This window comes from Onychostruthus taczanowskii, unplaced genomic scaffold (assembly GCF_017590055.1).
Source record: "Onychostruthus taczanowskii isolate IOZ18803 unplaced genomic scaffold, ASM1759005v1 scaffold61, whole genome shotgun sequence".
NCBI classification, from domain to species: domain Eukaryota; kingdom Metazoa; phylum Chordata; class Aves; order Passeriformes; family Passeridae; genus Onychostruthus; species Onychostruthus taczanowskii.
In genome coordinates, this window is record NW_024503790.1 from 2138876 (window position 1) to 2153946 (window position 15071).

Consider the following 15071-nt stretch of genomic DNA (forward strand, 5'->3'; position numbering starts at 1 on the left):
GCCCCGGGCAGTGCCAGCCCCGGCCCCGGGCAGTGCCAGCCCCGGCCCCGGGCGGTGCCAGCCCCGGCCCCGAGCTCCTCTCGCTGCCTCTGTCCCTCCTCCCGAGGTGTTCGGGGATGCTCTGACTCTTCCCACCCTCCGCAGAGGGCTCGCACCTTCCCCCAGGTGAGGATGGCGAGCTCCAGCCCCAGGCAGGGACAGGGAAAAATAGCCAGTGTTGTCCCAAATACGGGCTGTGGGCTTGCCAACAGACAGGAAAAAGGGACAGAGACACGTTTTGTTTTCATCTTGCAAAAATACAGTTTATTTCACTAGTGTTCGGTTTAATACTTGTTAAAAATGAAATTTCCCAATTTTTTTTGATCAAAGGTGTCATGATTATGACTATTCAAACTGCTTTCCTTCTTGGTGTCTCTCATCCAGTTCTTCAGTGGATTAGTTGGTTGCCATAACCTACAAAAATGTAAAACAAATGAAAAATCAGATCATGAGATGCAGGAATTTGTGAACAGTATGTGCTGTGTCCAAGTCACAGGATTTAAATGAGTGAAATGAGATTTTTTGCTTCTCAAAGTTTATATTAAATTAAAAGATGTTTGACATTCCAGACTTGAGCTGCATGTACTACCTTTTAAGATGCAATTGCAACAATCAGTATGAATATGTATATAAAATAAATTTTATGAATACATATATAAAATAAATATTATTATAGATGTAATATATTATAAATATCTACAACATATATTATAAATATATATGTTATATAATATATAAAATATTATATGTATATATAGTATACACAACATTGATGAACGCAAATTTGAGTAATCACTTCTGAAATACATGGGAAATCTTTATGACGACAATAAAGTTCTAGGATAAAGGGAGAAGGCATTCCTATTACCAAAACTTATTTGAATACATGAAAAAAAAATACATGAAAAAAAATTTGCTATCTGTTTCAGAGGAGAATACTTTCAGGAGGATACTTTCACTTGGCAATGGTTGAATCAGGAGTGACACAGCCCCCGTACAGGGGCACATAAAAATTTGCTATCTGTTTCAGAGGAGGATACTTTCACTTGGCAATGGTTGAATCAGGAGTGACACAGCCCCCGTACAGGGGCACAGGTCCCAGTGCAGCCCAGGAGGGCAGGCGTGTGTCCTGCAGCTGCTGCTCACCTGCTGGATCCAGCTGATGTAGGCAGAGACCCGGGTGAACACGGAGGGTTTGTGGTAGTAGTTGCAGCCGAGAGAGGAGCCAAAGCTGACGATGCCGTGCACTTCCCACCTGCCATCAGCCCCTTGGCAGTTCAGAGGGCCCCCAGAGTCGCCCTGGGAGGAAGGGGAGCACAGTCACAGCGTGAGCAGCTCCTCTGTGGGGTTTTCAACCTCTCCTTCCCATCGGGTCTGTTTGTCTAGTGGCACCACATTTCACTGAGAAAAGCAAGGCACAATTCTTCCCAGGAATATTTCTGGGTTTCACATTCTCTGAAACCCAGAGAAAGGGAAACACAGTTCTTATCACTTGCTGTGCCCGTGTTTGTGCCAAAGTAGAATGCAATGTGGAGATTGTTTACCCAGAGTGATGGTGTTTTGTTTCCTTGGCCTGTCAGGGCCAGGTGTGTGTGTGTGTGAGGATTGTCACGAGATTCTGTGCCGTGTGTGCAGGGTTGAGTGCTTGGCAGATTCAGTTTAGATGTAATGTAACATAGTGTAATATTGTAGTTATGATATTTTATTAAAAATCCTTTCCTAGGATTTTTTCCCTCCTGAGGAGCTGGGAGCCTTGGAGAAGAAATGTAAACAATAACTATGCTGCTGTGGAATGCAGCAGGTGCATCTTCCATTGGTCCATGTGCATTGTTTTCAATTGATAACCAATCACAGCCACCTGTGCCAAGGCTGTGAGCAGTCACAGGATTTTTGTTATGCATTCTATTCTTGTTCTTGGTAGCCTTCTGATCTCTCTGTTCTTCTAGTATAGTTTTTAGGTAGTATTTTAGTATAATATTTAACATAATAAATCAACCCTCTAAAATGAAGTCAAGCCTTGTGTCTCCACACACAGAGTTCACCACAACATAATATAATAAAGAATAATATAGTATAATAAAGTAATTAATTAGCCTTCTGATAAGATGGAATCAGATGCATCATTCTCTCCTGCAAATTCAATAATCTACCCCCAAGCCTGAGAGTGGACTCACATTACAGCTGGAGATGATTCCATCCCCACCAGCACAAACCATGGTGGATTTCACAATGGTTCCCCACCAGGAAGGTTTGGAGCAGGTTGCATAATCCACCACCAGCAGGAGGCCTTGCTGCAGGTCATCAGGAAGGGGTCCATCAGCTGAGAGAGAACAGGAACAAAGTCATGGTACTGGCTGGCACTGAAGGAAGAATAAAATTGCTCTGCTAAATTTCTCTTGGTGTCTGGGTACCATCACTCCTGCTAAAACACTCCACAGGGGCTCTGTTAAAGGAGAAGCTGTTGTAGGTATAAATGTCCCTTAGTTCCACCCTTTCATATACACCTTAACTTACTAAAAATTTGCATTCCATTAAAAAATGTCTCATTGTTAGAAAAATAAAGGTCTACTCTATTTCCAGGAGTTTGCAATTTACTTATCCCTCAAGGAATTGCCTCCTGAGCCAAGCTGACACCTCTGCTCAACTCTGAGATTTTCTTCACTTCACATCTATTCCCCCATGTGTCTTCAGATATTCAGCAGGTGTGTTGGGATTGGCAAATGCACCTGCCTGCATACTATTAACATTTGCATTACAATAGCTCCTAAAAGCTCAATAAAGGCCCCTCAGGTGCATTACCAGCTCTGCTACAAGGAAAATAAATTTCAAAGGGAAAAATCATAATGTGTGAGTGAAGTGGGGCCTAATATAATAAACTACCTCACTGCACCGAGTTTAGAGGGGACCTTGAGCACCATTAACACTCTCTGCCGTCAGTCTAAGATGAGAAGGAACTTCTGAAAGTTGTTTTTTTTTTTTTTATTTCATGGTTTGGCAAACCCCCAGGTACTCACTCTGCAGTCTTCCCCAGCCTGTCACGTAGCAGGCAGTGTTGGAGGACAGGATGCTCTGGGCAGGGGGCAGGCAGGCCAGCTGGATCTTGTCACTCAAGGTGACGTGCTCAGAGAGTTTGATCAGAGCAATGTCATACCTGTGGGGACACACACACGTGTGTGGTAACACATGTTGGAGAGAAAGGGAAGGTGAAAAGGTTTGCAAAATGGATTAAGACACAACAGCCTGAGTACTCAGCAGTTACACAGCACTTGGCCTGCTCAAAAGAGAAACAAAGATTCCTGCACCCCAAAGCAATTCATGGCAAATTCGTGGGCTGGAAGGCTGTTCCCTGCAGAGCTGCCTGTATTCCTGATGGAAGAAAGTTGTTTTTTAGGGTTTTTTTTTCCACCAAAACCAAGCATATGTTAGGACTCACTCCAAGGACTGGAACTGAGGGGATTTCTTTGTGACTGCCCTTAGCCTGCAGCAGGACACACATGGATATTAATGGTCCATAATTCTGTTCCATGGATCCATTCTGATCTATAATTCTGTGTCTCTGCTCCTGGAAGGAGGGCTTCAAAGTGTGTTGTACAAAATGCTTCATTCCCTTCCATTGTACAGGAGATATCATTGCATGTAACAGTTTCTGACCCAAGCTTGAACATGCAAAATGGCTTCTGGAAACATTATTAATTAGTAAGAAATCAATATTGTTAATTGCTTTGTATTCTCTTGAGCGGGAAGGTAGAAACTGGACACGGTAACAGGAGGCTCTAAACATTAATTTAATTACCATAACTCCAGGTGGGTGGGATTCAGGCAGTTTGATTTTTACCCTCCACCTAAAAACTGAAAAAATACCTGCCACCAGCTTACCCATTTGCAACATCCTGTGGATTCCAGTCCTTATTAACAATGATCTTTTCTGGATAAACTGCAATTGATCCTTTTTCCTCAACTGCTAGGTCGTATTTTCCAAGAAACACTCGGTATGTCAGAGAAGAACTGGGCAAGAAAAGGATGAACACTCAGTTATGCAGCTGAGAGATTCAGTAAGAATACCCTTGACTGTGATCTCTCATCACAGGCAGGGTTTGTCTGGAGCTGAGCCAGTAATTGGCTAAGGGCAAAGATTGTGTTCTAGACTTCACAGTCATTTAATCTCTAAGCTGTCCTCTCAGCTCCAAGGCACCTCCAAACTTTGCAGGATTCAGCTCATACTCTTCAATGCAGTAACAATTTGGACTTTTTTTGACAGCCATAATGCTCAAGGCTTCTTTAACAAACTCAAGGTGCCTCCAATCTTTGCAGGATTCAGCTCATACTCTTCAATGCAGTAACAATTTGGACTTTTTTTGACAGCCATAAATAGCTTCAATAATAAACAACTGTTTGATAGATATAACATGCAGGATTTATAATAACATGCAGCCAATCCTTTATGCTTCATACTATGATATTTGCTACAAATTAATGTTAAAATAACATATGCTACCAGAGCAAAATGGAGTTTTTTTGTGGAAGCAGTTTTGATGATGCAATGACATTGCTGTACCTGATCATTTATTTGTTACACTGCCACACAATATGAAGAGCTTACTGAAAATGGTATATTCAAAATAATTGTGATTATTTCTTCAGGGAGTGGATTGATTGGTTAACTTAGGGATCTCACTGACATATATTACAGAAAGAGGCAACACAGCAGAATTTTAATAGCAGCTTGAAAACAGAAAAGTGTTTGTAGCTCATTTATGGAAATTAAGAGTAGATAAATCAGGTAACTGGGTTTTTTTCCCCCTTTTACATTAAGAAAATAAAGAGATGTCACTCTCCTGACTTTTAATTAAAATATATGATGTAAAACTCAGAGCTTTCAACTGGGAAAAGGAGAAAGGCATTGATATGGTTTGCATTCATCTCTTTCTGCTCACATGCTGCTGCCTGGGTCAGCTTTATCTTCATCACTTACCTGATGCAGTGGGCAGCTGTCATCACCCAGTTGGTGGCAATGAGGGTTCCCCCACAGGTGTGGTACCACTTGCCATTGGACTTGTACTGAAGGGAGGCCTGGGATCAAGGAACCAAGTAAGGCTCAGGCTTTTACTTGTTCATTTTTTATCGCTGTGCTTTGTTCCTGCACCCAGAACACAACTTGCTGATGGTGGAAGGCTTTGAAGTTTTCAACTCCTGGCCACAGAAAGGCTTTCCCTCCTTCCCTATCATCCAAAGCTTGATTTTTAAAATAAATCTTGCTTAAATAGCCCAAGTCTACTTGACTTCAAACAAGAGCCTGCATTATTGTCACAGCACACACTGCAGGCAGTAGGGCCACAACACAGAGCAGCAGCCTGCAATTTCAGAAGCTTTAAGCATTCTCCCATGCACAGTGACACCATACCACACCAGAGAGCTTTAAGCATTCTCCCATGCACAGTGACACCACACCAAAGAGCTCAATTCTTGATCTTTAGCCCAACCTTTTATACCCTCATGTTCATGCACTGCACCTGTGTGCCCTGTGGTCCCTTCCCTGCTTGGTCAGTGCCTGGGCACTCCATGGCTCACTGCCTTCAAAGCTGTTCCCCTGCTTTCCACAGCTGTGCCCACTGGGGAAGGGACTCTGCAGCAGCCCCACTCCCAATCACCACAGTCTGCGTGCGTACACATTACCAGCAAAATGCAGCAAATTCAGAGCTTTTTTTAAAGAAAACTGGAAACTTTAGGATTGGTCAAAACATGTCAGGCAAGATGCATCAAAGGGAATCTAAGAGGTGGTGTTGCCCAGTTGTGCTGTGCAGGGAGAGCACAGCCCCAGCTGTCCCAGGGAAAGCACAGAATCACCAACCTGCCAGGGCCAGCTGTATGGTCTTGCATTTTCCCCTCCAACAACTCTGGACACAAGAGGTGGGTAGGCAGGAACCCCGCAGCCAAAGGCTAGAAGACAAACAAATAGGATGTGGGTTTTGAAAGTAGGTTTCAAAAAACATCTGTAAGATATCAAATAGCACAGCACCCAGTTACTCTTTCAAGAGACCCTCGCAATTAACATCCTCTGCTGTATTTTTTTCTTTGATGCAGAATGTTCAATTTGTCTAAAAAAAGAAAGCTCTTTTTAGATTTTAATTAATTTGATCTTTTCCAATTGAAGCAGAAGTTGGACATTTACCTGCAGGTGCCAGAGTTAACACAGCAAAGAGGACTCCAAGCATGGTGCCAGTTTCTGGTGCTGCAGGCTCAACTCCATGCCATTTTATACTGTCCTTTATCTCTGGAACACATGACTTTAAATACAGAGCTATTCCAATACTAATGGAAAACTTGTGTCACAGTGGGATAATTCTTTATATACACAAGTTGTTTAAAAACCTCCATTTAGGTCGACCTTGGATTCAGGCTATATAAAAAACTTGGTTAAAATAATTCCAAATTAGTTGCTTATTATCTGTAGCAGCTGTTTGCTTTTCCACTGCCTTGAAATTTCATCACAAGGTGTTCACAGCAGGACAATGTTAAATTAATTATTCTCACACTTGGTGGCAGGTCAGCAGTGTCTGCTCTGTTGGGACAGATAGGTTCAGACATGTTGGTGGGGTTGCATTAGCTCATCTCAGAGGCTCCCCTCCTACCTTAGTTATTGTGCAATTATACAACTCCTTGGGATTTTATTTTGATCCAGGGTCTCCTTTTCTTTTGTTTTGTTTTCTGTGTAACTGAATGGTATCTACCACATTGTACTGCCTGAAAACCTGTATCTTCTTTCCCAGACCAAGCTGCATGTGCTTTAGCATGCCAGACTTCTTCAATAAACCAGACTCTAATCACTTTGAAGTGGAACATACTTCAAGCCATACAAAGAAACAGCTGGCCACGATGAAGCAGAAATCCTGGTATGTTGTGGTGAGTGAGACTCCATTCCTTTCCTATTTCCCTTTGTTAGATCAGCAGCCCTGGGAGAGAGCAGGGCTCCCTGCAGCATTGCAAATGAGCCTGTGTACCCCCCAGAGCAGAGCTGCTGTAACACACTGTGAGCTCGTCAGTGAGAAGAGCAAAGCACTTCTACTCACAGGACAAAGCAGCAAGAGCAGGCATTTACACCACTCCAGACATGCTGCCACTAAAGGGAGTGTCCTAATTATTACTGACATTTGAGATCATTGACTAGATATCAATGCTCACCCTTTTTTTGTCTCTTTTTTAATTTTTTTCTTCTACTAGAGGAATTTTCCATCCCCTGATACCTTTCCATCCACCAACCATTGAGAAACTGTTGCTGGTTTTTTGAAAACCAAACACCTCCATCCCATAAACCAGAACACTCATAGGGAACAAACTTACTAGAATGGAAACAAATATCATAATGCCAGTTTTACAACCAGAGTTGTGTTGTACACAGACACGAAACAAGGGGTTCAAAAATGCTGAAGTAAATCTAGTGTTTAATGTCAGGATTAATAAACAGCAAAACCCCTGATTTCCAGAGCTTTCATTCAGCAGTAGGTACTGCACTGGATGAAAGATGCCTGGAGCACACATGTGGAAGGCAGAAATCTGTTTTATCTGTTTCTCAAAAATGCATTTTCCTACCCAGACAATAGTACTTGAGAAAGCTGCATTTTGAATTGCAAATTGGATCAACCAAACCCTGTTCTGGCATCTTGTATTTATTATCTGACAAAAGCAGAAACCAGGATTAACAGTGCAGAATTGAGATTCTAAATTTTTTTCCATTAATTTGTTGGCTCTTTTCTTAGTGTCAGAATTTACAAGCTAAACAACGTTATGCTGCTCAGTTTAACTTCCATGTCACTATCATTTTTGCTGAATTCCAACTAAAAGTATAAATTTTGGATGGTCAGTTACTATTTTAACTTGCTGTTTGTTGTGTGACTGTAAATGTGGAATTTTGTTTAGTTCTTTAAGCATTTCTGCATTTCACAAATATAACCACCTGCTGTCTTGCATACTGTAAATAGAGAAATGCTGTTTCTTTTTTCCCTTCTTCATGGAGGAATTCTGAAACAGTTCTTTTGTTATGGAGGAAATTCTCCTAAGAATCCTAATATATTTAATGTAAAACACTCTCAAAGCTGTTTTTTGTTCTATCCATGCTTTATGTGATGGTAGCTTATCCATCTTTTCCAGGCCTAAACAGTCTTCCTTGGACTCCATGGGTGTCATGCTGCTGGCAATTCTGCCAGGAAACATCAAATGGCTCAGCCTCCAGATGATACCAGGGTGGCTTGGAAGTAGCCCCCTGGAAGCTCTTATCACCTTCATGGCAGATGTTTCACAGAAACTAAGCAGCTCATGGAACTTTGGTGAGAAAGAGGAGCTTCTGATGTGTTCTGTTAAAGCAGAATAGTAAATGTCTCCTTCAATACACAATGTACCTGTGTACAACTTAAAATGGACTCTGTTGCTTCCCTGTCTTTATTCCCTTGAAGGGCAGTAACTCTGCTGTACTGATTAGTAAATGGAATTGTCTGCAGAAAAGTTAGACACTGAAATCTGCTTTCCTGAGGAATGTTTTTCATCTGCAACCAGACAGTAACCCTCCTGAAAATCTGAAGTTAAATCCTGACCCAGTTTTCCCTTGGGCCCACCAACTGTGCCAAATTTATTACTTGCTGGATGGCAGTTAAATCTACTGCTTCATGGTTCCCTGGGATCATTTCTGTGTGCTTCAAAGTAAAGCTTGGCCTTCATTCCTCAGGATAGAACAAGGTTATACTGAGCAAGGAAATGGAGATGAGCTTTACCCTGTGTGTTTCTGCCACTTGTTGTGCCTTCCAAGTTGTCTTATATCGGCTTATATCCATTAGATATTATTTTCCACACTGTATTTGCAGTCAATACTGGCCACAGATGCAACATAAGGCTCTGCTTATCTAAACTGGGTGGGGAGCAATGGCAAGAGAGAACAGACACAAACCAACAAAAACCTCAACCACACTTCACCAATCAGCTTAGACTGAAAGATATTTATTTAGAAACAACAGCTTTGGTATTTTAAAACCAACCAATCTGTAAGTCACTAGAAAGTGGGGTGTCTTCCCCCATAGCCAAAACAAATCAATGCACAAAGTCTCAATAGGCTTAGAATAGGAAACGTGTAGATCAGCATTTCCAAGTGCATGTCCAGAAAACAATTTCATTAAATTGATTTTGCACTCTACAGTCAAAAAGGCTGAAACACCTGTTAAGAGAACTTATCAGCAGTTAGGATTGTTAGATATCAACCAGGTCAATTGACTGTTACTGAAGTGGAGGAAAAATTAACATACTCGCCCTCCCCCCAAGCAATAAATTACAAACTGTATACCAGAAAGGAAGTACACTGAAGTTTTCTAGTTAACTCTCAGAAGGGAATCATCATCCTTTATTTTTCTGTAGAATTAAAAAAAAATCCCAACAGATCAAAATATCAAAGGTCTTAGTATATCTTCAAGTATTTTCACCAAATGGAGAACTCCTAGGGAACTGAACAGCTTACAGGGAAAGGAAACATCTGTTACACAAGCTTCTGGCATAAACAACTGAATCACCACACCTTCCAAGCCTCAGATTCCTGTAATAACAAGGCACAAAAGGATTGTTGCTTTCAAATGGTCCTTGTTCTCAGCTGCAACATTGTCAGGTGTCTTGTGCAAATGGAGGCTAAAAGCAGGACTAAGTTCACTTGGATGTGGGGATGTTCCCATTCAATTAATGGAACAGGGTGTTCTTTCAAGACCATCTATCTTGCTTACTGCTACAGATTCTGAGCTTCAGCTGGCTTCCACTTCTTCCCTGTTTCTGGAATCAAGTTCTGCATCACCTTCATTTGAAGTAGGTCCAGCTAAGAGGAGGCAGCAGAGCTGTTTGCTCTGCAGTGCCCAGGAGGATGAGGTGTCAGGTCAGCCCTGCGCTGTGGCTCTGAGGCCTCGGGGCACTTCAGCGGGCAGAGTCGGGGACAGTCACCTGCAGCAGTGGTTAACAAGTCACTTGGTAAAAGGCAGAAGGCAAGTCTTGGAGATGACAAAGGCAACTGGATAGACAACAGTGAAAGGACATAATTACATAATTCCAAGGACACATTTCAGGCTCATGTCTGGGCACAGCTGTTACACAATAACTGACATCACCTCCTAACCCCTTCCTCCCTTTGCACTGAGGTTTTGATCATGATCAGAGGCTTGGAACTGCAGTTGTCTGATAGACATTTCTATCCTACCTCTTCCTAGGTTAGTTTGTCTGGCTACAAGCACCTCCCACTCAATCTTTGACTGGATCACAGGTATTCAGACCTGCCTGGGATCAGGCTTGATCTCCAGTGCTCAAAATGACAAAACCAGTGAGCTGACATGGAAACATCCAGCTCACTTTAAAGGCCCCTTACATAGCAGCTGCCAAGTTTACCTTCTGTTCAGCCTGAGCTATCCAAAATCAAGTTGATTTTATAATTTGGAGTAACAGTACAATCTATAGCTAGAACTTTTCCTCTGACAGCTCCGTTTAACTATCATCTCCTTTTTTTCTAAATGAAACCTACATTTAACTCAGTTCAGCCCTCAGGAGGGAAGCCTCTGAACAGCACAACTAGTTCACACAGCACATCCACTCTGGTCTTGCATTTCCCCTTCATATGAACACACAAAGTCCCAGTACTAAGAGCAGAACTCACCATCTACTGTCTATTCTGTGCTAAGTTTTTACAGCAAATGAGTTTTCCAAGGCAACTCAAAACAACTTGAAATTCTTTACATCCAGGTAAGAGGAGCTTGGAGCTCTGGCTGCAGAGCTTGGAGCCAGAACCTTCAACTCACAGTAAAAGCACTCAGTACTTTCCTTAACACAGCTTTGTATTTTGTCTGACTGGGAGAAACACCAATTCAGCATCCTCCCAAAGTGATGGTGGTAAGTGTGGTTTGATGGAGGGCTGCACAGTGTCTGCAATATGAACATGTGCCACAAATCCCAGCAAGTCAGCACCTTCACCTCCAACACCAGCCTGCCTCTGGGTGCTCCTGTGTGACAGGTCACACATTCAGAGCAGGCAGGCAGTGTGCAGGTCTCCACACAGCAGTACAGACAAGTACAGCAGCTCTCTCACAAGCTTTCTGCTACTGAATAACAAGAAGCATCACCTCATGACAACTGCAACTGCAGGCCTAGAAACAAGCAATGTCCTACACTGATGTGTGGGAAAAGGACAGAAAGCTGTGTCTGCCTCCACCTGCAGCCTCACAAATGTCTAAGGACAGATGATGAGTTAATCTTTTCTAACGACTGCGAGCCCTACTGCTCCAATCCCTGCCCTGATCCCCCCTGCAAGAAGAGGTCACAGACTGCTTGTTTCAAGAGAGACTGAAAATCCTCACAGTCCAAGAGAGAGCCTGCCCAGGCACAGCTGACACAACATCAGGCTGACAACACTCAGTGGACAGCAGCCAAAAGCAGCAGTTTTATACCTTACTCCTGAAGAGGGGCTTGGCTCCCGGCCCACAATACTCGTTGTAGATCAGTTTGAACAGAAACAAATGAAACAAAGTAATTAAGGAGGCCACACTGAACCAGAACAGGAAGGGTAAGCCTGGGTATTGCTTGGCCATGTGTTCCTCATGAGCCAGAATAGCTTTTAGGTGGAGTGTGTGTCTCAGGTCCTGCAAGTGGACCAAATCTGTTGATATATAAAGCAGTGGTGTGATGGGTTGAGTCACCATGACAGGGAAGGTGTGGCCTCGTGCCTCTGAGGTGAGCTCCACGGGCTCGTTCATACAGCCTGCCTCACACGCATACAGTCTGACAGGCTTGTCCTGGAACTTCACAGACACGTGCAAGAAGGGCTTTCCTTCAGCATCCAGGAGAACAGCTAAACTGATCAAATCCTTATTGTAATGGATCCCACGTAAGGAATAGCTGTTATGAAGCACGTCAGGGTCAGCCTGAAACTGAAGATGGTTTTCTGTGAACTGCAGCCCCCCAAAACTAAGCACCATTCCCTGCATGAGTCCGTGGACTCCAGCTGCCACAAGACCCTTGCATCCCCGTTTTTGGAGAGTCAGCTTCCACAGGTCTGAGAGCTGCAGGATCTGGGTGACACTGGTGAGCTTTGGTGGCCACAGGTTCTCGGCGTGCATGGTGGCGTGGCCGCTGAAGCAGTGGTCAGCGTAGTTCAGGCTGGCTTCAATCTTCTCCCTGTCCTCACCAGCAATGAGGGGGTCTAGCAGGGGGGCTGGCACAGTGGACAGCACGTAGTACAGGGTCATGTTGACAGTCTCACTGGATGGGGTGTGTGCATCTGTGATCTTCCTCATTTCAATCCCTGTAGCAAAAGAAAACAACCAACAGACAGAAATTAACTAGGAGGAAAAGAAGATCAAACATGCACACTGATGTTCAATATGGTGTTCTTTATGACATTTAAGAAACCTGTGTCCATAAAACACCATAGTGAAATGTTTCCTTGTGTTTGTCTAAAAAGATACTCTCTCTGCTACTTGGGAGTTTGAAAGCCAAGCTCCCAGTAAAGACAAAGCTAATTGAATATACAGATGCCTTACAGGCCTGTCATCATGACTCTGCAAGAATGATCTGTCAAAAGAACATAATCTTTTTATAAAATAGCAAGTTCTACATTATTTGGTCAGCTACTCTTTCATGTAAGACATTAAAATCTTAAGAAAAAGCATCTCTGTAGAACAGCTCTTAACCTCCATGCAGAATCTGCCTTTTATGCTGTCACTGAAGGTCAACTTTATTTCCAGCTGGCATGCAGGGCAAATCAGTGAAGTTCCTGAAGCCACAAAAGCAGCACACACAGAATAATGATTATAAATGTTCTTCCATCACTTTCTATACACAGTCAGGTGTACTCCACTTCACAAGGTAAGCTGGGCTCCAAACCATGAACACTGTTTTACTATCCCACAACCCACCGGGAAGATCAGAGCCTCCGGAGACCCTACAGCAACCAGGACACTGAGCTTTCAGACACCCCCTAAAGCAACCCCACGGAAGTTGAGCATCACTTTCCTTACCTGAAATGAACAAGTCAGACCAGGTCTGCTGGTGCTCCTGGAAAAGATCTTCCACCCCCATCTGCATCACCTCCAGCATCTCTTTCTTGGCCGCCTCCCTCAGCTTGCTGAAGGTCTCCTCCAGCCTGGACACCTCGATGGGCTCCGATGTGTACACCACGGACAGCACGGTCTCGTCAAAGTGCGACTCGGGCGCGACCTGCACCCGGCTCACGAGCTTCTTGGCAGCCACCACCACCAGCACCACCTTGGGGCTGCCGGCCAGCAGCAGGCGGCCGGAGGAGAGCAGGAACTGCCGCTCCTCCACCTTCTCCAGGCTGGTGGTGAAGCGCCCGCCCAGCGCGGACGCGGCGGCGGGAGCCGAGGCCTCGAAGGCGGCCACCCGCGCGGTGGGGTTGGCGATGCGGATGCGCTGCAGGTAGAGGTGCGGCCGGCTCCGGTGGGCCACCACCTCCTCCCGCACCGTCACGCAGTCCCCGGCGCCGGCCCCGGGCCCGGTCTGCACGCAGCGCAGCCTCCGCACGGCCCCGTCCCGCAGCGCCGCCAGCGCCGCACCAGCGCCGGGTACTCGGTGGCGAGCGCCGGGCCCCCGGCGGGCCCCGCGGGCCGCACCCAGAGCCGCCCGGCCGACACGTCCAGCAGCAGGAACCCGTTGCCTGCCACCGCCAGCCCCGCGGGCCCGCCGGGCCCGGCCGCCTCCTCAGGCAGCGGCAGCGCATCGCCGCGCTGGGTCTGCTCCCGCCAGGCGCCCGAGGCCGCCTGAACGCAGAGCGCGGCGGGACCCCAGGGCTCGGCCCCGCGCCCCGCGCCCCGCGCCCGCGCCGCGCCCAGGTACCAGTAGGCGACGAGCAACAGCACCAGCAGCAGCAGCAGGCGCCGCGCCCAGCTGCTGGACAGCAGCCCCGGCAGCCCCTTCAGCCGCTGCTGCAGCCACATGGGCGGCGGCAGCGGGGGAGCCCCGGCCCAGCCCTTCCCGGCCCCGGCCCCGCCGCACCGGCCCTAGGCCGCCATCGCCGCCGCTCCCCTCGGCAGCTCCGCCGCGCTTGGCGGCGCTTTGCAGCGCTTTGCGACAGCCGCGCTCTCCGGCCCTGAGGGGGGCTTGGCCGGGAGACGCGGCCCGGCCCGCTTGGACCGCCCCGGAACCGCCGGAACCGCCGGCTCCAAACAACCCCGGAACCGCCGGGAACGCCGGCTCCAAACAACCTCGGAACCGCCGGGAACGCCGGCTCCAAACCGCTGGAACGCCGGCTCGGAACAGCCCCGGAACCGCCGGGAACGCCGGCTCCGAACCGCCCCGGAAAAGCCGGGAACGCCGGCTCCGAACCGCCGGGAACGCCGGCTCGGAACAGCCCCGGGAACGCCGGCTCCGAACCGCCCCGGAACCGCCGGGAACCCCGGCTCCGAACGCCGCCGGAACCGCCGGGAACGCCGGCTTCCAGACTCCCGGCTTCCAGCCCCCCGGCTCCAGGTCCCCCCTTGCTCGGGGCCCCGCCGGCTCCTGGCCCCTCCCGTTACCGGGATTCCTCCCGCCTCCGAGCCCCCTCAGCTGCGGAACCCCCGGCTTCCAGCCCGTCTCCGGGCCCGCCCCAGCCCTGCTCCCTGCGCTGTGTCCGTGGGTGCCCTCGAGCAGCTGCAGCCCAGCGCTGAGGTTCACCCGGCTCACTGCACCGATGGAAAAGGCCTGGAGGGGTTTTCCGTAATTCCCGTGGCAGTTTAGTGGCTCCCCAGCACAGAGACTATGCGGGAGAGGAAGTTCTTTCTATCAAACTGTATCCCACTGAACAAACTTTCTCACGTGTCTTAGATGTACACGGGAAAGCTTTGTATCCAGAGACAAAATGAGAAACACGGTTTCAAGCAAGTCGGGCAGAAACAATGTGAGTTGAAGGGAAACGTAAAATTCTCGACCAGGTTGAGGCAATGAACCAGCTCAAAAAAGGGAAACAGGAGACACGTTCTTAATTTCCTCCTGCAAATGAGCTGTTTGACTGGGGGAGGGGGTGGGGAGAG

General features: G+C 46.7%; 2 protein-coding genes across 2 annotated transcripts; both read right to left on the bottom strand.

Moving 5' to 3' along the window:
- Positions 1-435: 435 nt before the first annotated feature.
- On the bottom strand, positions 436-6251 carry LOC121343925 (chymotrypsin-like elastase family member 2A). The gene is made up of 8 exons (XM_041419520.1): positions 6209-6251; positions 5888-5976; positions 5012-5109; positions 3916-4044; positions 3054-3190; positions 2214-2359; positions 1186-1338; positions 436-453 (listed from the first exon to the last, which is right to left on the bottom strand). Exons 1-8 carry the CDS (start codon positions 6249-6251, stop codon positions 436-438), a joined length of 813 nt encoding a protein of 270 aa, XP_041275454.1.
- Positions 6252-9003: 2752 nt separating this feature from the next.
- On the bottom strand, positions 9004-14133 carry KIAA2013 (KIAA2013 ortholog). Its single transcript, XM_041419486.1, is given in 4 exon segments — positions 9004-10002; positions 11493-12346; positions 13062-13662; positions 13665-14133. Coding segments are annotated over 4 exon segments (1815 nt in total). The 5' UTR covers positions 13998-14133; the 3' UTR covers positions 9004-9975.
- Positions 14134-15071: the final 938 nt, after the last annotated feature.